This window comes from Conger conger, chromosome 6 (assembly GCF_963514075.1).
Source record: "Conger conger chromosome 6, fConCon1.1, whole genome shotgun sequence".
In the NCBI taxonomy this organism is placed as follows: Eukaryota; Metazoa; Chordata; class Actinopteri; order Anguilliformes; family Congridae; genus Conger; species Conger conger.
In genome coordinates this window covers 37082948-37107640 of record NC_083765.1, presented here as the reverse complement: position 1 = coordinate 37107640, position 24693 = coordinate 37082948, and the positions used below count along the sequence as shown (strand labels likewise).

Genomic DNA, 24693 nt, shown 5'->3' with positions numbered 1-24693 from the left:
ATATGTATGTATGTATATATATATGTGTATATACGTGTGTATGAATATGCATGTGCATGTATATGTGTGTATATATATGTATATATAGATTTATTATTGTTAATTATTATCCTTAATTTTTTTTTTTTAATTTATTATTATTATTATTTTTTTTTTTTTATATAATAATCATATTACTGTGTTATTCTCATCTGTTTTAACATGTTCCTTGCCATGCTTTGGCAATACAAATGCAAATTTTGTCATGCCAATAAAGCAATTTGAATTTGAATTTGAGAGAGCAGGAGAGAGAGCAGAGAGAGAGAGCAGGAGAGAGAGCAGAGAGAGAGCGCAGGAGAGAGAGAGCAGGAGAGAGAGCAGAGAGAGAGAGCAGAGAGAGAGCACGAGAGAGAGCAGAGAGAGAGAGCAGAGAGAGAGCAGGAGAGAGAGCGCAGGAGAGAGAGAGCAGGAGAGAGAGCAGAGAGAGAGAGCAGAGAGAGAGCAGGAGAGAGAGCAGAGAGAGAGCGTGGAGAGAGAGAGCAGAGAGAGAGAGCGCAGGAGAGAGAGCAGGAGAGAGAGCACAGAGAGAGAGCGTGGAGAGAGAGAGCAGAGAGAGAGAGCGCAGGAGAGAGAGCAGGAGAGAGAGCACAGAGAGAGAGCGTGGAGAGAGAGAGCAGAGAGAGAGAGCAGGAGAGAGAGAGAGCAGGAGAGAGAGCGTACAGACTCAGTGACCACAACCTAGCCATTGAAAAAGGTAGACATAAAAAGTCCTGGCTACCAAAAGAACAGAGGATATGTGGTCACTGTATGACAGGTGAGGTTGAAACGGAGGTGCACTTCCTTCTAAAATGTGAAAAATACAAAAATATCAGAAAAAAATATTTTAATAAATTTAAAAAACATATCCCCAACTTTCTCCACCTAGAAGAGAGCAACCAACTACCAATAGTCTTGGGAGAGGGAACAACTGCACATATTGCAGTGAAATATGTGTCTGAATGTCACATACTCAGAGACAGTGAGTGACAAAACAAACACACACACACACACACACACACACACACATATTAAATTTACCTGTTATATAAACTGTTATTATTAGATTAGCTTGTTATTAGTATGTTAGAAAGATGTGTCTAATTATATGTATGTATGTATATATATATGTGTATATACGTGTGTATGAATATGCATGTGCATGTATATGTGTGTATATATATGTATATATAGATTTATTATTGTTAATTATTATCCTTAATTTTTTTAAAATTTATTATTTTTTTATATAATAATCATATTACTGTGTTATTTTCATCTGTTTTAACATGTTCCTTGCCATGCTTTGGCAATACAAATGCAAATTTTGTCATGCCAATAAAGCAATTTGAATTTGAATTTGAATTTGAGTGATAGAGAGGGAGAGAGAGAGTGGGGGGATGACAGAGAGATAGAGAGAGAGAGGGGAGAGAGAGAGAGAGGGGGGATGACAGAGAGAGAGAGGGAGAGAGAGCGGGGGATGACAGAGAGTGAGAGGGAGAGAGAGAGCGGGGGGATGACAGAGAGAGAGAGAGGGAGAGAGAGAGTGAGAGTGATAGAGAGAGAGAGAGCGGGGGATGACAGAGAGATAGAGAGAGAGGGGGAGAGAGTGAGAGAGAGAGGGGGGATGACAGAGAGAGAGAGGGAGAGAGAGAGAGCGGGGGATGACAGAGAGAGAGGGGGAGAGAGAGTGAGAGGGAGAGAGAGAGCGGGGGGATGACAGAGAGAGAGAGAGAGGGAGAGAGAGAGTGAGAGGGAGAGAGCTGGGGGATGACAGAGAGAGAGCGAGAGAAGAGTAGTGAATGGAAGACAGAAGCGAGTTGAAATTGCCTGTGAAAGAACTGTGAGGAGTGAGTACAGACACAGAGTTTGTATCACCATAAATCAGCACGTATCAGCCAACTGCTGTTACATTGGACCACTCTGCTGTCCATGGCTTCAACTTTCACAATAAATAAATAAAATTCCTTCTCACTCATTCAGAATTAGAATAGAAGCAGAACCAGAGAAATACTGTCAGACCTGCTGGCAGTAAATATGAGGCAAAAAATGTTTAACCCCAATTCTTTGACTTTTTGCCAAAATGAAACTTCCGCCTGCAGCCATCCCATCATGGCATCATGTTTCATCGATCCAGGAAAGTGCATATTTAGCGCAGGGATCCTCAGAAACACTACAGTAGCTCCCGTTTGTTTTCCTCCACCACTGTGATGGTAGTTTAGAGACACTTTTATTCGGGGGATATTTTATGTTTTGCAGCGATAACTTTGGGTTTTGTCTCTCAGCCCTGACTGCAACAAGGATTTGTGGTTTAACAGGACGTGCCACCCAGGAGGCTCCTAGACAACGCCACAGCAGAACTTCAAATTCAAAACATAAAATACTGCTTCACCAACAGCTTTAAATGTGCTGAATATGTAAGATTGTTGGCCCTATTTCAATATTTAAATTACCGGTTTATTATTCCCCTCACACTGCACCTTCAACAATAATATACGGAAAATAAATAGGCGGCAGACCCATGCATGCATTTATATGAGTTGCTTGTGTTTATAATACCCAAGAAACCAGACAGGTTCAGTTCTGGATGCAGGTGTCCTTCCATTCATTATTCAATTAGTTTTTAATGAATTGGGAAGGGTTGTTATGGTTTCAAATAATCATTGGTTGCATTTCAAGGGCAATTTAATACAATTAGCACTGTATTTCTCAAGTATGGAAGAATTAGTAAAACTAGAGTGAACCTGAGAGCAGAATTAGTCTAGGTGAAAGCTGGCACATAACAGAAACGCCCTTGCCCAAACTGTAGTCCCAGGGAGCACGGTGAGGCCATTGCGTCCAGCTGACACAGTTGGACTTGGCCAAGAGAGGACAGACTGTGCTCAGATTGCCGTCTGCTGATGCCGGCACTTTGCGGTGGCACCAGCTTGCCTCAAATAAAACAACATTATCCAAATTACTCACGTTGATGGACATAAAAAGTGCCCATCTGCCAAGAGAAAGAAAGGCATGCATTACTGTAAACCCAAGAGATGATATATATTTGCATGCATCCCCTAACCTATAAAAATGTCAACCAAAACTAAATGAAAATATTTACCCACTTTTAATGTTTTAAAAATGAGTCTATTCAATCACCTTACATCATGAGAAATGTTTTCTATAAGGCAGAAAAATGGCTACAGTATACTCTAGATTTTCTGGACCAGTTTTGTCTGAATTGGGCCCTGGGAATAAACTCACAGACAAAAATAATGGTTCAGAAAATATCAATTTCTCAGATAATTAGATACAACTGTACCTTAGGAGAACAAGACAAACATATAACCGTAGTCAAAGGTTAATTCAAAAGGGAGCTTCGGGTTAACTGAAATAAAACACTTCTATACAGAGAATATTTTGCAGAGAATGCACGCAGGTCATTATTTTCAATCACAAGACAACAGACCTGACGGATACAAATTAAGATTCAAATCGGTCATTGAACCAATTGTACTTTGTGGCAGTGAAGTGCGGGCACAGCCAAATGGGACCCCATCCACATCCACAGAGGAACACACCTCGCAATGCAGAAGAGCCGAATCAGACCAACTGCTACCAATTAAGAAAGATTTTTTGAGAGAGATTAGCCTTGGTGGGTAATTACAGTAGGCAGCTGCTGTTATTAGCTAACTAAATTCAGTTTTGTATGTCAGCTGGTGGACCATGGTAGCTGGGTCCCACTGCACAGTAACGTTACTACTACTTATATTTTCGGGAGATTCTATCGGCTAATTTCCTCTCCTAGGCAGGGAGCTCATGCCGTGACTCTCGGACTTTCAGAAGACTTGAGATGTCCGTTAAAAGCGTCAATGAACTGATGTGTTTGTCAGTATGCATGCTCATGTTACAGGCAGGCTAGCTAGAGCAGACTGAAATAAATTTCTAAATACAAACACGAGTAACGTCAGTTAAAAAGTTTGCTAAATGGCTTGTTTTGAAAGTGACTGCTAAAGCAGATGTTTTACGAATCATATTAGAGCACAGTTTTCTTAGGTCACTGCTATCACGCCATGGTCTGCAATAGCCAGAATCATCCTGGTGGTGTCGGCAGGCGGGGTTGAGAATAGGGGCATAGACGTTTTTTGTATGTAAACAAAGGGCCACAAAAATGTTAGGCCTAAAATGCCTAACAGACAGATGAGACTGTTGAGACTAGCTGACAGACAGTTATATTACAGACAGACACACAGATAGAAGACAAAATATAACTCTGAAATATATAGTCACTGATGGGTAGTACAGAAGCATAAAGAAAGACGCTATTTTGACTTTAAATAATAAAATGTTAACTGCAGTTTAAATATAAAATCCATCAAAATGCCTATCCTTAAAACCCAAGAAATCCAGTGGCCCTGGTATAATCAGGACTGAAAATGCTAAGGAGAGCAACCCTGAACTGCAGAAAGCCTTATTAAACCTGGATGTGTGTTCTGCTCTGGACATTTTCCAGTAATAAAAACCAAGGGCAATCGATCCCCCATTAAAATAAATGATAGAAATAAGACCCTAATATTAAAAGGGCTATTTGCATAAGCAGCAATTTCAGAGAAGATGCTGTAGTAGTATTCTTAACGCCACTACCGTGCATCACAATTCTGCCTCCAAACTGAATTATTCATTTATCTCTGCCTGGGGTAGAGGTAGTTTGCGCTGACCTTTTCATGAAGAGGACAAACTTTTATTTAGAGTAGGCCTACATCAGAGATTCCTTAAACTTGAGTGCGTATGAAATGCTGCAGGGGCAACACACACACATACGCATGCAGGCAGACACACACACACACATACACACATGCAGACACACACACACATGCACACACGCATGCAGACACTTCCATATGCACATATGGACACGCACATACACACACACACAGACATGCACACACACTTGCAGACACAACCATATGCACATATGCACACACACACTCACACACATGCAGACACAACCACATGCACATATACACACACACACATATATGCACATGCAACAAACTCTTCCTACCACAGCACACAACCAAAAACAGGCGCACAAGGCAAAAATAAATTACTCTTTTACTGTGTATCCCTCCTGCATACTAACTGATTAGGAATAGGAATGGAAGCAATTAACCCCGCTGGCGTTCCATTCTAATTAAAGTTATTTTATCTACTTTTTAATGGTATTTTAGCCTCACCTTTGAAAGCAGGTGAGTGCAAAATGAGGACATTCTCTTGTGAGTGTTATGCTTGATCAGTTCCCCAGAGCTGCTGTGGCCCAGAGATAATGGTAAGGTTAAACTACGTATCCCACGATGCAGCTGACCTTCCCACAAACATACCCTGACTTTGCCCCAGAGCATTGGCAGAAGAACCGTAAATCTCCCACAGATAGTGGAATGATGCAGCACTCTGGATTCTTGTTCTTTCTTAGCCCATCTTCTTGTGACCATCAAACAGGGCATCATCTGCTGCCAATCTAACCAGATTAGAACCACCATCTTGGATCCATACTTCTCTCTGTAGTTCCCAACATCAATGTCAATCAAAAACTCATCAGGCATCCCAAAACACTGAAAAACCTGCCATGCGCAATGAGTGGCAGTTGTTTTACCATTTTATTATATTATATTGGCCGATAAATTAGCCAGATTAAAAAAGACAGTGGGAGATTCTATCACCATAACAGCTAATCCCCAACACCAGGCATCTGAAACTCCAGTCCTGGAGAGTCCCTCAGTGACTGCTGGCTTCCAATGTTTTCCAGCACTTGAAGTTCTCAATTTAAGTCTTTGATTAGTTAAAGACTCCACACACCTGTGTTCCGAGACTATGGTTTCCGGGTTGGACGATACGCTTCCTCCCAATGGTGTGCAACGTTTTTCAACAGGCTTTGAGGTATGCCTTGCTCCCGCTTGGGTGTGTCAGGGGTTAAGCCCGAATCAATAATGATGTAGGCCAATGCCTTAAAGCTCAGAGAACATACAGAATGGCCATCTGAGACGCCATAGTAGTCAGTCAGTCCGCCCACGGTTTGCAACAGGATGTTCAACGCGCCACCATTTCCGTTTAAATACACCTTTTGCTATGTTTTGTTGCTGCTGAATTTGACACTGAACTGAATGCAGCGCTGACTGAATTGAGACCAGAAATGCCTGTAGATACAACAGCACCTCAAGAGCGAAGTTTGAGACCCCTGTTCTACACTTTGCAGCAAGTAACACAGCGTATTTCACATCAACAATGAGTTAGGGCATCAGTCTCATGCCCCATCAAAACAAGGAGCCTTGTAAATCCCTATGTTCCTATTGCTGCCCTATGTCTTGGTTTTCACTCGGGCCAGGGGGATGGCTGCCCCCTACTGGCCCACCAGTCTAATCACACTTCCAGCTGCAACTTTTTCCCCAAGTCTCTCATCCACGTACGGACCATCAGGCTGGTGAGGTTGCAGGGGGGTATGGCATATCCAATGAGGACAACTGAAGTAGCAAATGTCAAATGATGTGCTTGTGTGAATGTCTGCGTGTGCTTATGTGTGCGTGGGCATGTGTGTGATTGCGCACGCATGCGTGTGTGTAAATATGGATGGGTGAACGTGTCCATGTGTGTGTGTGTGTGTATGTGAGTGTGTGTGTAAATATAAATGAGCGAACGTGCCTGTGTGTGCAGGGGTATTAGAGGACAGCTGCAGGGGGATGTACAGGAGATACCCCGGGGACCCGGGGGCAGATTAAAGGGTCTCAGGCAGCCTGGGCGCTGGGGCATGCAGGGTAGCTCATGTTCAGGACTATTCTGGGCCTGTCCAATCCCAACCCCTCCCTCCGTAACCTGACCTCCAGCTCTGCCTTCCCAAGGCGGAGCTCTCTTGGCCTGCAGAGAGGCCGCAGGAACTGGGTCAGAGCGGGGCGAAGCTGAAAGCCACAGGTGCTGATTACAGGTGTGACTACGGTAAGAGAAGATACACTTTATTGAGCCCGTGGGGTCATTTGTCCTCTGCATTTGCTCCATCCAAGTTACATAGCAGCAGTGGTCAGCCACTATGCAGCACCCGGAGAGCAATGTGGGATTAAGGGCCCTGCTCTGGGGCCCATCAGCTCTGCAGGTCTTATTAGGGCTATACCAGGGCTTAAACCACCAATCTTCCCGGGCCCAGTCAAGTACCTTAGCCACCGCTACAGGCTGCCTGGATAACTGTGACAGTGTTCATAACCAGGGAAAAACAGGGAGGGGGAGGGGGTCAGTTATACTGTAGAAGAAGATCATCTCCTCTCTTAATATCTTTATCCATCTCTTACTCTTTCTCCCTTTATCTCTCTCACTACCTGGGATCAATCATTCCAATCGCTTGTTTTATCCATTCTTGTCTCCTCAGTCCTCGCCTATCTTGGAAATCGATGGAGGTCTGCTATCTTTAAGGACATTCTGCCCCGTTAAATGCTCCTTGAAGGAGCTAGGAGGGAGGAGCTAGGAGGCTCCCAAGGGATGCTTGAGTAAGGGAAAAGGAGCACACCCTTTGTGGAAGTATTTTATCAGAACGCATGATGTACGGTGCAGTCCATTGGCTTTCTTGAATTTCATTGGCACAACTCTGAGCCTCATGTTAACAAATGGCAATAACAGACTCCAAAGGCAATGAAAAGTCTAGAATAAAGACTAGATACTGAAAGCTTTCTTTTACACCAGAAGCAGCTGAGAAGCCAAACATCCAATCATTTCTGGTTTTGTAAAATGGGAGGACAATGTATAAAAAGGGATGCATAACCTGATATGGATGTAAGTAACCTCAGATTAAAGGAGACAGTCTGCACTTTAACCTCATAGTTATTGTTTGGTGGTTCTAGGATCCGCACAGCCGTTGGACCCTTGAGCCACTTAACCCCACATTGCACCAGGGAGGATTGTCCCCTGTTTAAGCTAAGTCGCTTTCGATAAAAGTGTCACCTAAATGACAAATTATCATTATTATATAAAACCTCTTTACTCTGATGAAGCTGTAACCCCAACCTGAAAGATTTACAACAGACATTCTGACCTGGTCCTAGTCGAGAATGACAACAATGCACCGTGCATCAGTCACCCCTGAAAAGCAATTAGGCCCACAGCAAACAGACTCACAGCAGGCCCAAATGAGAACTCAATTAAACAATGATAACAGGTTGCTTCAAACTGTGTAGCAATTACACTTTAAGAGAAAAAGAGGCCTTTGAGGGTAATACTTGGATGGAGAGGATGCTGGGAAACAAGATGAGAGCCCACGGGGTGATGGAGGTCCGCACTCAATCCCTGCCGAATTGAAAATCTGTTTGTTTTACTCTGATGTTAGCTTTGAGTCTGGAGCACACAGGTTCATGATGTACGTTTCCGTGTGAACTTCTTTTGCCCTCTGTTGCGGCTCAAGTTTTTACCAAGATACTGGAGGATTTGTATGAAGTTTTGATACTCCTAATTAGTCTGATGTACTGCTCCCAGGATGAAGCAGGAAATTAAACACACACACACACATACGTGTGTGTATATGTATAAGCACACACATATTCTCAAACACACATACACACACTCACCGACAGAGTATTACACTTCTCTCCTCTGTACTAATCAATCAACGTGGCAGATGGATTAACTGCTTACAGTGCTCACGGTCTGAAAATGATTTAAATATTAAAGATTTCTAAATCAGATTACTATCCAAACATCATATGCGGCGAGATAAGTGAACATTACAAATCCAAACAGACTCGGATTAACAATGATTTACAACCTCTTTCAGCATATTTAAAATACAAGCTACTTAACCAGCTTCTAATGAATTCATTATTAATGAATCGCCATGGTAAACACAGAGCCTGAACTAATTTGCAGAGTGAACTCTCATGTGATGAGTACTCCCCCTTGTTCATTAGAATATTCTCATTTACTTTTTACCGCATGTTCCTCATTAGTACATTAAAAGATCACCACTCAGTCTGAAGGCCTCGGGCGTAAACACACAGGAAAAAAGAATTCCTCACAGAGTGCACACCCAGTGCATAATCAAACAGGAGACACAGAGGGGGGGGGGGGGGGGGGGGGCTCAAGAGAAAGGCATTGATAGGGATAGAGTGAGTGAGATGGACAGAAGATTAAGAGAAAGTAAGGAAAGGATGGACAGAGATGGAGAGGTAGCAAGAGAGAATAAAGAGGAATAAGAGGGCTAGAGGGATATAGATAGGTGAGGGTGAAGAAGTGAGAAAGAAAGGAAGAAAGGGAGGGAGTAATCTCTTTATGTTAATGCTTCTGCAACACAACTATTTGATTGAGACTGAGACAGGGGTGAGAAAGTGATGCTGAGAGGGAGAGAGCGAGAGAGAGAGGGTGGGAGACAGAGAGAGAGGGAGAGCAGCAGCTTTCAGTTCGATTGTTCTCTCTCCTATGGCACCCTCTTTTGGTGTGTCTGTAACTCTACTCTTCAAGAGTTTACAGCACAGTAATACAACCTTCTCTACAAAGATCCTCTTTTACCAATGCCCTAAAAAAGCTATGAGATTGTGCGATACAGAATTGCAAGGCTCAAGAAGAGCTGAGGTGGCTATGATACACAGTACATATTTTGGGCAGCCAGTGGTCGAAACCAAACCAGACTGGTAGAGATGAGGTAGCAGAGAGAGGACTGCTGCGGCCACAGGGGGGCGCTGTAGATGACGCCATTCATTTTTTTGTGAGGGGCCAGCACAGCAGAACGGTTCAGTGCATTTGGTGCAGTCCTGATACATTTTACACAACCTCCTTGACTTCATCCTAACAGTTGATCACCAGTTGTGTGTGACAGCATCAGTTTGAGGAAAAGCCATACGGTGTGTGTGTGTGTGTGTGTGTGTGAGTGTGTGCTTGTGTGTGGGTGCACATTGGGGGTAGGATCAACTGTCATTTCTGTCAATTCAGAAATGTAATTCATTGAAAAATGCCTATACTGTTCTTTGATGTTTGTAACTGAAATATTTATTTAATTCAATTAATACATTATATCCCTGTCTGTCATTTCATAAAAAGTTATTCTGGCTATTTCTGGGTTGCGATTGGTTCTTCGGTCCTGGTACCTGATATGTCAGCTCCTAGTTTTTATATTTGTAAGTTTGGGCCATGTCCAGAGGATAGTGGTCAGAGGTCTAATATTACTTGGGCTGTCTAAATGGAGAGCAACGCAACTGGCAAAATATTGCTCAGTTTCCTCCATTATAGGCAGTCGCTGTATATGGAGAAGATGTTTCCTATAAATGTAATGTTTCTTGTGTGCAATTGAGATGTAAATGTTTACCCTGCATTTTATCCTGCAAAGGACATCAGAATGCAACTGAAATATATTTGGGCCCTTATAATGTATCTTATAAATGTGGAGCTAAATAAACGTGTGTGTGTGAAACACACTCAAGTCACCTTGTAGTAACCTGGGGATGTTTATCCCCCATTTACTGAGCCAGTCTCTTTAAGCGGCCCTCCTCCTGTTACTGAAGAAAGAGGATGGAGAGTAATGAGATTGTACGCTCAGTGCCCCAGGCGATGTTTTGTACGGGAATAATGGGCAGTCTGGCCCACCCTTTCACTGATAGGGCCTTTCAAAGGGAAGAGGTGACCCTCTGACTCTATTGTTATGTAAGACCTCCACCACTACCAAAAATTCAGCCATGTAGGCTGATTTTCCTATCTTGATATTTGATGAAGTTGAATACCTGTTATTTAGTATTGTTTGGTAGAGACACGATTGGTGGTTATGTTCTGTTACCTGTGATGTGGTGCTGTTTAGTAGAGACATGGTTAGCGGTTATGTGCTGTTACCTGTGATGTGGTGCTGTTTGGTAGAGACACGGTTGGTGGTTATGTGCTGTTACCTGTGATGTGGTGCTGTCTGGTGGAAACCCGGTTGGTGCTCTGGATAGAGCAGCAGAGATGAAGCATTGCCAGCATGGTCAGAATCATCACCACACTCTGAATGAGCAAGGTTAGCTCAAACTGCCTGCCAATCCTGCAGATACACAGATATACAGTACAGTGTCAACACTGTACATCCACTCTCTTACTGGCCCAGCATCACAGACATACTGAATTATAAAACATACAATATGCACACAGTACACACACATGCATGCACACACACAAACACATTATGCCATTGCATTACAAATACCACACAATATATACAGTCTCATTCCATCACACATACAATGCAGTACACAAGACAACTACTGCCCCTGTATTACACATTAAAAACATCTTAACCATAAGCCACACTCACATACACACACATGTATGTAATCTCCACCCCCCATGCTCACCAGAAGAAGATGCGGAGAATGTTGGCAAGGAGAAGGACCAGGCAGACCCTTGTGGAGAAGCCCTCAGTGTTACTGGTCCTCAGGATTTCCTGGTACTGGGGTACGTAGGGCACGACCCCCCCAAACACCATCACACAGGAGGCCCCCCAGGAGAGCAGAGACCAGGACTGCTCCACCTCCTCCTCCAGACCCACTCCCATATCCATCTCTACGTCCTCAAGCAAGGTCTGTCTTCATGCTCCTCACTGCTGAGAAAGCACACCTGCGGTTTTACAGCCAAGACGCACTTCCTCTCCATACTCTTTCACAAACACTGCCTCCCTCTTTCTCTTTCGCTTGCTCTCTCTCTCTCTCTCTCACACACACACACCAAATACAGAGCAACTGTCCTTAGGTGTGGATTACCCATAAATCCACAGTCCTACATCAGAGCATGCCGTTTCCCTCCCTCGCTCTGTGGACAGGGGCCTCTACCCATTTTCCTCTTATTCACCCTAAAAGCACCACCTCTGGAGGGGGTCTTAATAAAGTGATATTGGTCTCCGTACCTCTCTGACTCTCACTTTCTGTTTTTCAATTGTTTCCTTCCCGCTCCCACCATGTCTCCCTCCTTTACTGCCTCATTTTTCATTCAGTTCATATCCTCGCCCTCCCTCCTTCTCACTTCCTCTCCACCTTCTAACAGAGGAGAGAAAAAGTGTTGTGGTTGGTGGCGCAGCAGGGTCTGAGGAGGTTGCACAGGATGCCACCTACACAGTGCAATTGTGCATCCCACACACAACACGTACACAAATACAGTGTGCCAGTGTTTCTGGTGTGGCTGTGACTGTGTGCATATGGGTGTGTGTTTTTGTATGTGTGTGTGTGCGTGTGTGTATGCGTGGGTGCCTGCCCCTCTGTGTGACACTGGATAAAGTGTTTTTAAACCACTCGTTCACATTGTTCAGCGAGCACACTCACCCGTGTTACATAAGAAGCTTAACAGCACGGATTATACAATCTTAGCATTTCTGACAGTTTAGTTCAGGACAGCTATTTGTCAAGGGTAAAAAAAAAACCTACTAAGAAACACATTTTCTAAAGACACGCAAATATGCTAATGATACCGCCCATTCCTGAATCTCTTGAAATATGTTACGTGTTACGTAAAAAGTCAAAGCCACTGTAAAGAGAGGGAGGCTCCCACCTGCAGCCCTGGTGTCGGGGAGAGACTGACCCACTAAGCTCCAGCACAGCAACCTGGATCAATGCAGGAGGCAGACTGCTGCAGTCCCTGATCAAACAGATGTGTGAGTCTGTCTCCTGTCCCGTTTTATAGCATTTGCTCTCCCTCACAGAATAAGCTCACATTTTCACTGATAGAACCGTTTGTGTGTGTGTGTGTGTGTGTGTGTGTGTGTGGAGAGAGAGAGAGAGAGAGAGAGATGGTGTTTATTAGAGTATGGAAGTATTGTATGGAAAGGATTTAAAATCATTGCCTCGGGGTGTCATACTGTATTGTCTTTCATTATACGGAACTGAAGTATGGGGTCCACTCAGCCGGCTACATTAGATGGTACAAGCATCTAACAGAAACCCTTGCAAGTAGAATTCTAGCTAAATGTATTTAAAACACAAATAAAGTCACCAACAAATGCACACAGGGCAGAATTAGGCTGATTTTAACCGACCTATCGGGTCAGGCAGAAAAGCACCCCTCCGAATCAAATGGTAATAAAACATTTCTTAACACATTTCGATCCATAAACTGCATTTAAATTGTCAATATGTAAGTTCGTTTTTTTTAGTAGAGCCTAGTTTTTGGTTTTGATGACATCTGTATTAGTAAGTGGTAATTACAGCAGAATTGCGAATCTAATCTACCTTTTCAAATAACAACAGTGTCACCTGTGTGGTGATGCAATTCAATATCCACAAAAAAAAAGAGAAGACCCACAGTTCTGTGATAATACCAAAGCCACTCTATTAGGACCTGCCCAACTTATGACGTGATGTTAGCTAGCAAATAATGTTTAAAGTATTGACTTGCTGGCAGGTACAGGACTGCCAACTTTTGATTAATAAAAAGTGTGATATTCAGATATTGCAAGACAAATGAGTGATGGACAACTTCCCAACAGCTAGTTAGGAAACTAACTAACCCTGTCGCAATTACTATGAATCAGCTTCAGACCAACTAATCAACCACTATGTAACCCAAATCATAAAATAAAGCATCTGGAACAAATAGATCTGGAACATTGGAACGTCGAAACCAAAACACCACACAAATTAGAAGGGTATTGGACCCTATAAAGACATTATGGCTTGGGTGAGTACAAATTCACTGAGATACAGCGAATTGGCAGATCATTTATTACAAAGCACAGACTCAGAGACCGCAGTCTAGCCATCGAATAAAAACCCTGAGGGACAGTGAGTAAACTGATTTCTAAATATTACTACTAAATTACTACAAGACAATAATAATAATATTTTGTGTACTGAAAATCTATGTTATTGTTGATTATAGTCCAATGGAAATGAATGCTTTGGCAATGCTGTACTTATATTTGGTCATGCCTATGAAGCATATTTGAGAGACAGAAGGAAATAGACAGGGATGAAGTGTGAGACAAAGACCAATGAGAGGGAAATTTTATATGAATTGTATGGGTATGTTTAGGACGCAGAACAAGAATGTGTGTAGGTATGAGAGTGAAAGTGAGGGGGGGCAGTGTTTATGAATAAGTATGAGAAGTGAGTGACTGGAAATGAGTGTCTTGGGCAACTTAGGCCCATTAAAAAAAAAAAAGTGCATTAAAAGACAGGCTTTGTAGCGCTTAAAGTCTGCTCCAAAACATTTGACAGAATCACATTGCTTATTTACTATACAGAAAATAAGTTAAGGGACCACTCAGCCAGCAAGACTACACTAGATGTGACAAGTATCTAATATAAACCCTGCAAGTAGAATTCTAATTCTGTCAGAATATATTTAAAAACACAAAGAAAGGCACTCACAAATGCATGCAGGGCAGAATCTGGCTGATTTCCATTAGTAATAAATGTCCATTAAATAGTTATGATCTCAGTAGATGTAATTCATCTCAAAAGAGTAGATGTTAATAGGCTCCAGTCAGGATATATTAATACTACCGATCTTGAACAGGGAAAAATGCTCTCTCACTTCAAGCACATTCCAAAGATTTGTTTGTCCAGTGCCAAGATAGCCTAATTGTCTTGTTATGAATGGGGGAGGTTGTTGTCACTGTAATAGGTTTCCTTTAGATGACTATATTTTTGTCCAGAAACCCGCTGTGACTTTAGAATGCTGCTGTGATGTTATTCCAGCAACCCAAAGACATGGTTATGGCTATCTTGCTGCAAAGTTTTGTGTTAGTTCAGCAAACTTCTCCAGTTTGCAAAGTGAGTCATGTCTCGACAGGTCTCCAGCATTCCCTACACAAGACTAAAAACACATCAGCTACCCTCTGTAACTCAGCTTTGTTTCACTGCAAAGGACAGATTGTCAAGGATATTGGTTTCCCTTAATTATTTTTTTCACAACAGGGCTAAGAAAGGGAAAGGCACCATGCAGTAGCAGAGTGGGGGGTGGCAATATTTTCTTATGAATAAAAACATGTTCCCTTGAATGCCTCTTATGAGCAATACACCTTTGTCATATACTTAGATTTTACATTGCTTCCTGTTTTGCTGTTGATCTTCTGATAAGCCAACACACTGTAAGCTCTGTATGCCATTCAGGAAGTTTAACAACTATGCATACAGTCAGTCCAAGTAAATGCAGTGCTTTCTGCTGTCATAGACACCATTGAGAGATGTCTTTCCCTTACGACTTCACAGCCTGTGTCAGGTATACAGAAAGAATCATACATTTACTGTAAATGCAAACCTTCCTGTGAATACATACCTTTGTTAATTTAATGTAGAATGTCCAAGCCAAAGAAGCAGAAAATGCAAATAAAAAGTAAATGCCGGCTTCAAGTGCTGTTACACAATATAGTGTAAAACACGTGAAAGGGGCTGGGCTAAAGCAAACCTACAGGAAACCCCTATTCCTAAATCTTTGTCCACACCCCTAGTGTTACGTAATACCAAGGCTGGGGAGTTGTTTCTAGTGTAAATTACTTCTTCCTGGATTCAATTTCTGATCAATTTCTAAAGTAAAAACTTCTAAATTAATATCCGTTCGATTCAAGAAGGGACTATATTATGTTTGCACCCGCTATGTAACCCTATGTTCTGGGCTGGCTTCTCTTGCAGTGTCCTTGCGATTATAAGAAATCAGATATAACGCTCTTGAAACGTCCGGTAGTCTAATCCCACTAGTAGTCATGGATCCTAATCTAAGAATAGCATCATCCATTGAAATCACTTCTGCACATGGTGTGACAAGCGGTAGCCTACATATCATGGCGTCCCACTGGAAATACCATTGCAGTTGCATTATCAAGTACAACATGCAACATGACGTATGCTACGTGATAGAGCACGGTTTATCGTGTACAGTATCTTGTAGATGCCTACTTTCAATTGAACCTAAAACCAACCAGAACCGCCACCAATATCGTGCTACCAGTAGTGCTTTCAAGTTGCGGCACTGTTGTTACAGCTTCTTCCGAATGGAGTGTAAACTATTGTCATTATTCTCACTTTGGGGTAGCCCACGGTAAAGTTTAATTACAATAGGTTAGCGTAGGTATTGCTGCACAGTATGGATGTGAAACCACACACGAAAAACAAGCATTCTCCCTGTTATCTTTAACATTCATCTTTAAAATACTTGGGTTAATGAAATAGATTCTTGCTGGCTTTAACCAAAAGCAGTTTCTTAGAAAGGTGTTATTTACAATCACTCACCGAACCACGCAAGTTAAGTTGAATTTGAACTTCAAATATCCTGAACAACTTCCCCTGTTCTCGAAAAGTAAGTATTTTACCGCCTTCTTAAAGCATGAGAAAATAGCCTTGATGGAAAAGTTAATCTTCTGCAGTTCACAGACATGGCAAAAGTAAGGTTTTTTTTAATAAGAAAATCTTACCTCGTTTCAGACGCACATTCCTATGCCAACTGAGTTACCACGGTACCGAAGGCTACCGTAGGCTACGTGATAGGCACACTTGTGAGAGGCGGTTCTTGTGCGCGTAACTAATCATAACATTCGAAGATAATAATAATGAATGGGACAGTATTTTGTAGGATGAGACATTATGACTTTTCAACTGCTCGTGCTGTTTCTTCACGAAGAGTTTGTGCGTTGGGCGCTGATTGGGAGCAGTGGTCCCAGAAATTCAACTGAAAGATTACATGGTTGCGCAAACAAATAATACGAATATAAGTAATCTCAATGTTCTGTGGTATCACTGGTATATATTTATAAACAAGACCTGATGACACAGCGATATTATAATGCTATCATTTCCACCGCGAAGCGTTGTTGACGTCTACTTGCACAGCCAACTAATCGCAGTAGTGCAGGTCGTTATCACAGCAGTTAAAAAAACAACAGTAGCTAGTAACAGTAACTTTCTGAACAAAATTGGTGTGTTTATCGCTTGAGTACGCGTTTGAGTTTTTTTCGAAAACGTTAGGCTGTAGTTCATATTTTCCATCTAAATCCAGTGTAAACAATGTTCTACTTAGAAATACATGTTCACACACAGGCGCACGCATGTACGCACACACAAACAAACAACGTTTTGGCAACTAGCGAAACTGTAATATCCACAAAGCCATTTCTTGTTTCAAATGTGTCACTATTTCTCTAGCCATATTTTTCATATATAGAAATAATACACTGTGTCTGGAGGGTCTGCCAGGAAATTTGGCATTGTGGGATGTTGTATAACTGGGTTCTGTTCTTCGTTGGGTCGTACAATTCGGAAGAATTGCACTCCTCAGGGTACTTATTAGTCCTCTCCTTTTAAATATTATGATTAATAGTGTTTTTGCATCTGTGGAGGAGGAGAAAGTCACTCTTTATGCAGATGATTGAGGAATCTGCAGAAGATGGCAAAACGTTAATGTGACTTGGGTTTTGATTCTGAGGGTAAGGTATCTGAAAATGAGCTGGTCAACCAACATGGCCAAGCTGGTCATAAGCTGGTCTTGCTGCATATGAGCTAATCAACCAACTGGTAGCTGAGCTGGTTGTTGGCCCACCAGCTAACAGCTGTCACAAAACATAGCTTGAGCAGGTCAAATCATGTCAAGTCAGGAGCTGGTCTGAACCAGCTGTTGAGCTGTTTTTTTTCAGCAGGGTATTCTATGCTGTAATGACTGTGTAGTATGTAGCCTACTGTGCACTGATTAGGTCAGTATTTTACTATGACTGCCACTATCACAGACCCAATCCAAAGCATGTGCTTGATGCAGTAAATTGTGTATTAGTGTATGCATCAGGGTATGTATTAGTGTATGTATAAAGGTATTTTGTTATCCTTTGGTTTGGGCTTATGGAATGCTTTCTTCTGTTCAGATCACTTTTTTTTGTGGATTTTGATGTATGTTTGGAATCAATGTCCTATGACCAAATCGCAGCTTCCAAGCAGAGACAACCAGATTTTCTGCTTAGCAGATTTTCTGCTAAATTTTCTGCAACATCCCAAAAACATCAATGACCCACCTCCATATTTGACAGTATGTATGAAATGTATGCATTCCTATTTAGTATTCTCTTCCAGTCATAATTCCAATGACATTTGGCAAGCTCCAGATGCTTAATTTTGTTTATTGTTCTCAGGAAGGGCTTTCTTCATGCCACCTTTCCAAATCCAGATCCATATAATTTTCCCATATGTTTGAACATACACATTGATTATTATCTGTGTTGATTATTATATGCCGCCTTTTTTTTAATCAAAGGTGCCAATAATTCTGTAGCTGATTGTATGTGTCTGTTTTTAAAGCACATTTTAGGACTATTTAGGAGGCTCTCTGACAATTTGTCAAAGCCCTAGTCATTGAGGTTCATGCTGCACTTTATAGACTTCACATCATGGACATAATTTGCTTTTGTTAGGTATATAGGTACGCATAGGGGTGAAGGGCATTTTTTTTATGCGTGTGAGTATGGAGGGGGAGGACAAGCAAAGGGAAATGCAGAAGGGGTTAAATAATCATATCAAGGCTAAGATGAAGTCACATGGGGCTAAACTATTCAGAATAGGGAACCATAAGACCACACTGTGTTCGTAGAAACAGTTGGACATGTGCTGATTTACTCAAAACAGTATATGAGGAAAATGGAGGACAAACATGAAAGCTGAAGGCAGGATGACTTTTACAGTGCTTGCGGTTTGGTGACAAAGCCAGGGGTAGGGAAATGCAAACATTTGTATACCAGACTGGTTTTGTGGGGAACATATGACTTCAAGGAACAGTTTTACATATGCAGATTAAGCCTAGATTAAACTCAATTTTCAATGGAGATTCTCCACATAAAAAATTCAGGACTAAACTTAATCTGTGTCATGGAATTGGCCCAAATACTTCTTGATATTACCATTTGTGCCTTTTGTGATCCCAAACAGAAAATGTTGTCCATCTGTTCTGGGAATTACCTTCTATTTATTTATATTGACCCCTGGCATGTTTTATGTATACTTTATAATATATTAATTTTATTATATGTTTATCCCGTCATTGTATATTTACTTATGTAGATGTTTAAATTAGTTGATGTTTATTTGTTGAGCCTTATTCTGCCGGGGTTCTCCTTATCACACAAAGGTACCACTCCCTCCTGCTGTGATTGAACAATTACTATCTGGACCCCCTAACAATGTTACTTTCCTCTTCTCCCTGCTCTGGGCACCTGCCCGGAGCGCTAGCCCAACTCTTCCTGCGCACCCCCTCCAGGCCCGGAGCTCCAGCCCAAGACCAGCCGTACAACTCCCTCCTGCCACTGCTGATTCAGATGTAGCACCAAGCCTGTCCCCTTGCCTGACAGTGCCACCCATTGGTGCTCCTGCCATCCCTCAACCTCATCTGTTATTGGACATTTATGTACTTTTATTTAATCTGGTTTTCTGTTTAAAACCATTGTTTCTACAAACCGATGTCAACCAGCGGCAGATGGGTTCCCCTACTGAGTCAGGTTCTGCTCAAGGTTTCTTCCTGTTCCAGGCAGTTTTTCCTTGCGGCTGTTGCCCTAGGCGTACTCTTGGGGCCCGGTTTCTCTGTAAAGCTGCTTTGCGACAAAGGCCCTTTGTAAAAAGCGCTATACAAATAAAATTGAATTGAATTGAATTGAATTGAATTGAATTGAATTTGTCTCATTGTAATGTTAAGAGATTAAAATATACACTCACTGTACGTTACCACTCCGCACTCCGTTGCAGTAGGTGGCGTTATGCACCTTCCAAGTTGTGTTACCCTAGTGTAAAACCAAGTGAAGAAGAAAACGCTAGCGTTTCGAGGATATAGTTCAGTGGTTTCTCGACTCTAGAGTGACGATAGTGACGATCGCTAGTGAATTTGGGTGTTTTCAATTTATCCCAGGAAATAAACAATAATAATATCCAAACTTACACACATTAACGCAAAACACGGAGAACAATGTCAGAGACTGATCCCAAATCTGTTCAAGACTTGACCGCCGTGGTGAGTGTTTGCATTTTTTTACGGTCTATGATCCGGACTAGCTAGCTAGCATTAACATTACGTTAGCTAGCTTGCTACAATGGTTTGTCGCCTCGGTTGATAAACATGACAGTGACACAAGTGACACAGCTACCAAACGAGCTAACGTTAGCTAGGTAGATGCTTCATTTAAATAACGTTAGTCTGTTGTATTGGGTAAGGGTTGAACCAGGCGAACTAACGTTAACAGCGAGGATTATAATCTGCAGATCAGTAATGTTAACTCAGCAGCTAGCTATAGCTTGCATAGTCAGCCACATATGAGCTAACCAATGATTAGGATCGATAACTAGCTAGTCTGTCATTGACCCTAACGTTAGTAAAACAACATTTCAGCATAACGTTGCACGTAACTTACGCCTGATGTCAATGTAGGAAAACAAATGCACAGTGATTCGACTTAAGCTAGCTGTAGTCCAGTGAGTTCACTTACCAACATAACGTTAGTCATTGTATAACTTTAGGGCATGACAGTATTATACTATTATTAGGCTAAAGTTAGATAACGTTACAACTTCATACAATTGTGTTCCAATGATAGATGGCAAAACACGACGTATAATAATGGGATGCAAACCTGAAATCTACAATAACGTTAACGTCCAATAGTAGTTCCTTACTTCGAAAAGATGAAATATTTACTGCACGGAAAACAATTGCATTTGGTTTGCTAGGTTAAGACAGTTCAAATATGATCATGGATGTGTCAAGTTGGCTAACTGTTATAGCTACCTTAGTTGAATTTTTAATCATGCAAATCGTGTAACTAGCTAGATGGCTCGGCATTCGTGTTTATTAAGCTTTTCTATTGCGTGGGTGTTCTAGCTGCATTTTGGATCAATGCACTTTGCAGTTGTACTTCCAGTACTGCGGTAACCATGGTTTCAGCGTCGTGTTGCTGGTGGAAACCTCGCATTTGTCAGAGGTTTTAGCCTCGAAGAGATGAGTCTAACTGCACGCCTACACAACAATCCATTATTCATGGTATTCATGGTGTTTGCGTGCGAGTATTGAGTGTTGACAAACCTATCAGCCCACATCGGCACCCTCTGTATATCAACTGCAATCCCAGGGACACTGGCATAGTAGCAAAGTCATTTTCAGCAGCAGTTGTTTCAGTTTTAATCTCTTTAACTAATTGAGCTGTTAGTCTCACGATTATGGATTTTACATCTCATTATATTAATCTGATAAATTGCGTTATTGTTGTTTGCATCAAAAAGAAAATATGTAGGTAATCTACTTCAAGCTTCACCCTGATTTTGAATAATATTGCCCCATTCGTGGCATTGGTCTCAATGAAACTTGGTGAATTGCTCAGAGGTATTAACTGTGTTAAATTAATTCGATTATTTACACATTTATGTCTGTAAACAGTCTGTTTTGCTCATATTAAAGGGACGTGGTGACCAGAAATTAATAATAATAATAATAATAAACAGTCTGTTCCTGTTAGTGCAAACATCTCACATCATTTCCTTCACAAAGGCCAACCAGTGGCATCTGATCAATCTTTAACTTAACAGCCCAGCCAATCCAGATTTATTGCTCGCACACCCAAACTGAAACTTTAATGAGTTTGTGGGGTTGAAAGAGAACCGTCGTGGAGTGGTCAGATGACTTGTCCGTACCATTTCCCCTTTTTGTTTTAGGTTCAGACACTGCTGCAGCAGATGCAGGACAAGTTCCAGACCATGTCGGACCAGATTATTGGGCGGAATATCCTTTCACCAGCACGCTCTCACTACTACAGAGCATATACAAGCTTGACTTCAGACCCCAAGCACAGCATGTGAATTAAATGTGTGAGACTAAAATGTGTGCATACATGTACTTTTAGCTCATTTAGAACTCGAGTCCATCCGCTAAGAACAAGCTTATAACTGATCAGGGATGTGTTTTTTTCTGATTAATAAAAAAATAATTTGCAGTATTAGCTATATTGATATATAAATATCAGGAGTTAACATACTGGGTTAAGCCAGTGTAATGGCAAGCTGCATTGTAATCACTAGCCAGCTCGATATAAAAAAAGAAAAAATGATTTTAAACAAACTGATTAGGTCCACATTTAGTAGTGTGTATGGAAGTACAATAATGTGAACGGTGAGGACCCGGTACTGACCCGTGATCATATATTTTGGGGGTGGCCTGTAGCGTAGTGATAAGGTAAATGACTGGGACATGCAAGGTCGGTGGTTCTAATCCCAATATAGTCTCAATAAGATCAGCACAGCCATTGGGGCAAGGCCCTTAACCCTGCATTGCTCCAGGGGAGGATTGTCTCCTGCTTAGTCTAATAAACTGTTTGTCCCTCTGGATAAGAGCGTCTGCCAAATGCCAATAATGCAATGTAATGTGATCATAGCGTGGTGTGAATGGGTCATATGCAGGTTGCAACCATGTTCAGTGTTCCATATCAGCCCCAGTTTTTGTGTGTGAACAGGTATACGAGTGAGATCTAGGATCAGTTTTTACCTTTTAGCTTATAATGATAATGTTAGCGCAGCAGAAACCTGCTAGATAAGCACTCCTACACTGAGATGCTTTATGTATATAGACCCTGGTCAGGAGCTATGGTTGTGTGGGTCGGGGTGAGGGACGTGTCATCGCTGCAGGGCATCATGGGTAAGCCACCTCTTTCCTTAACGGAGATACTCGATGAGATGAGCACTCGCATCGACGACCTGGAGAAGAACATCGCTGACCTCATGACCCAGGCGGGCGTGGAGGAGACTGAGGGAGAGAGCACGGTCAAGGAGGGTCAAGGGGCGTCGTGAAGGTGAGCAGCCAGTCACAGAACACCTGGATCTCTACTGATCCCACTTACTGTAGGGCCGAGCAGTCTTATTTTGGGTCTCTGTACTACAGCAACAACAAAATGTATAGTGGAAAAATTTGTATTTGGACATTTGAAATGAAATAATGAATATCAGGTTAATTACATCTATATTTGGTGATCTATAGCAACTCTGGGCCTCATGTTGACAAACGCCAAAGGCAATCAAAAGCCTTGAATAAAGACTAGATACTGAAAACTCTCGTATACCTGCACCAACGATGCGATTGAACACACCTAATGACTAATCAGAAACACCGGTGAAGCCACTTGTCCCAAATGTTATGGTGCCCAGAAACAGGGACAGCATTATATATGTATAAAAAGGGCTGTATTCCAACACAGATTAGTCGTCCTAGTCTACACTAACCCCATACTCATCATTTAATTTCAAAACCAATATGCTGGAGTGCAGAGCCAAAACAACAGGAATTGTACCACTGTCCAAATACTTACAGACTGCAATTTAGACAGTGCACGCTTACAGTTGTCCTTAAATGGGATTGTTCACTATCCCCATTTTACCTTTCAGCCTTTATATTTTTGAAGCTTTTGCAAATTCAGGCCTCACGAACATTTGGCTGATCAGCAGAAGCGTCTATTCATAGTTGGACATAATTGTAGCTTTAATTTCAGTTGGTAAGTAGGATGCTACATGCAGTAGCTACATCTTGGTCAGGCCAGCAAATCCAAACTCTGGTCTTTGACCTCGGGAGTGACGTGCTCGCACTGCTTTTGAACAGCTGGCAGGTCATCAGAAATGTAACTAAAAAAATTTTTTTAAATTGAACCGTCCCTTGAACAAATTGATAAATCTGTAGGCCTTCATAATGACATTTTAAGGATAACAATAATCTACACTGTTCCTAACAGTGAAAGCAATTTCTCATCTCCAAAACTAAGTGGTAAGGGTTTATTTGGTAAATAATCTTTTTGATCTTGAAAACTTCTTACCAACCACATAGTTTACTCTGATAACCTCTGCTGCAGATCCATTGCACAGAAAATGCACTAGTTGGACTAGTTTCACACTGCAAAAATGATCTGTGCACTGATAAAGTATGTTTATTAATACTCACATACTGACAAAAAAAGGGCAATTTTGTCAGCGCAAGCATTTATAAGCGCATGCTGTCAGCATTTCTACTTTCATGTAAAATGAATTACAAACTTTTCTCATTCCAGGCAGCCTTTAAACACCAATGGTGAAGACATTCAACAAGAGCTACCGATTTTTTCCAGAGTGCTATACAAGTAGTGTTTTTTTTGGGTTTAACGTGTGCGTAATGTATTTTTATATATTTACTCTTGTAATAATGGCCAGCAAACTGATGTGTTCACTGTAAATTGAGTTTTTGTTCAAGTGGGTAGATATTCTACAGAAGTTTACAATCTCGGGAACTAATTACCACCGCTGGAGTTGGAAGCCAGTGAGACAAACAGCACTAACTACGCCAAGTGGACACCATTCCAACCTGTTCCATTTTGTTCTAATAAAGACATTTCCTACAAAACCTGTCTTTATTCCTGTTGCCTGCATGTAGTTTATACACATCTGTGAACCCATGGCTGAGGCTTTGTAAGGACAATTTAATTCAACACATTCTAATAGTGTGGGTGGAAACAAAAACATGCACTAAAATGAATTTTGGAGTGCGAGTACCTATTGTTTGTGGATAATTATATACTAACCCATCCATTGCCCTCTAGTTCTCAATCAATTTTTCTTTGTATAGTGTGTTTAACAAAGGGGCTTTGTCACAGCAGCTTTTCAAAGAACAGAGTACGCCTAGGGCAACAGCGGCAGGGAAAAACTCCCTGGTTAAGAAACCTTGAGCAGAACCTGACTTTGAGAGGGAACCCATCGG

The 24693-nt window shown here is 41.7% G+C and overlaps 2 protein-coding genes across 8 annotated transcripts in view; one reads left to right on the top strand and one right to left on the bottom strand.

The window, feature by feature from the left end:
• si:dkey-246g23.2 (solute carrier family 66 member 2) overlaps positions 1 to 16514 on the bottom strand; it is a 65753-nt gene extending 49239 nt beyond the window's left edge. Inside the window, exons 1-3 of one of the 7 annotated variants that reach the window (XM_061244671.1) lie at positions 16385 to 16514; positions 11340 to 11587; positions 10896 to 11029 (exon numbers count right to left, since the gene is read on the bottom strand). In XM_061244671.1, coding sequence (XP_061100655.1) covers positions 10896 to 11029; positions 11340 to 11545 — 340 coding nt within the window. In that variant the 5' untranslated portion in view covers positions 11546 to 11587; positions 16385 to 16514. Of the gene's footprint in view, positions 1 to 10895; positions 11030 to 11339; positions 11588 to 11887; positions 12012 to 12525; positions 12549 to 15252; positions 15513 to 16202; positions 16323 to 16384 lie in introns of those variants that run through there. The other 6 variants (XM_061244672.1, XM_061244678.1, XM_061244674.1 and 3 more) reach the window with 6 other exon arrangements.
• A 3229-nt stretch (positions 16515 to 19743) lies between these two features.
• On the top strand, positions 19744 to 24339 carry hsbp1b (heat shock factor binding protein 1b). Its single transcript, XM_061245753.1, has 4 exons — positions 19744 to 19947; positions 21639 to 21705; positions 22645 to 22768; positions 24011 to 24339. Exons 1-3 carry the CDS (start codon positions 19903 to 19905, stop codon positions 22764 to 22766), a joined length of 234 nt encoding a protein of 77 aa, XP_061101737.1. The 5' UTR covers positions 19744 to 19902; the 3' UTR covers positions 22767 to 22768; positions 24011 to 24339.
• The last annotated feature ends 354 nt before the right edge of the window (positions 24340 to 24693 follow it).

Coding starts and splice junctions, on each gene's coding strand:
- hsbp1b (XM_061245753.1), top strand. CDS start 19,903: ATGTCAGAGACTGATCCCAAATCTGTTCAAGACTTGACCGCCGTG. Junction 19,948..21,638: donor TTCAAGACTTGACCGCCGTG/GTGAGTGTTTGC, acceptor TTTTTGTTTTAG/GTTCAGACACTGCTGCAGCA. Junction 21,706..22,644: donor GGACCAGATTATTGGGCGGA/ATATCCTTTCAC, acceptor TAACGGAGATAC/TCGATGAGATGAGCACTCGC.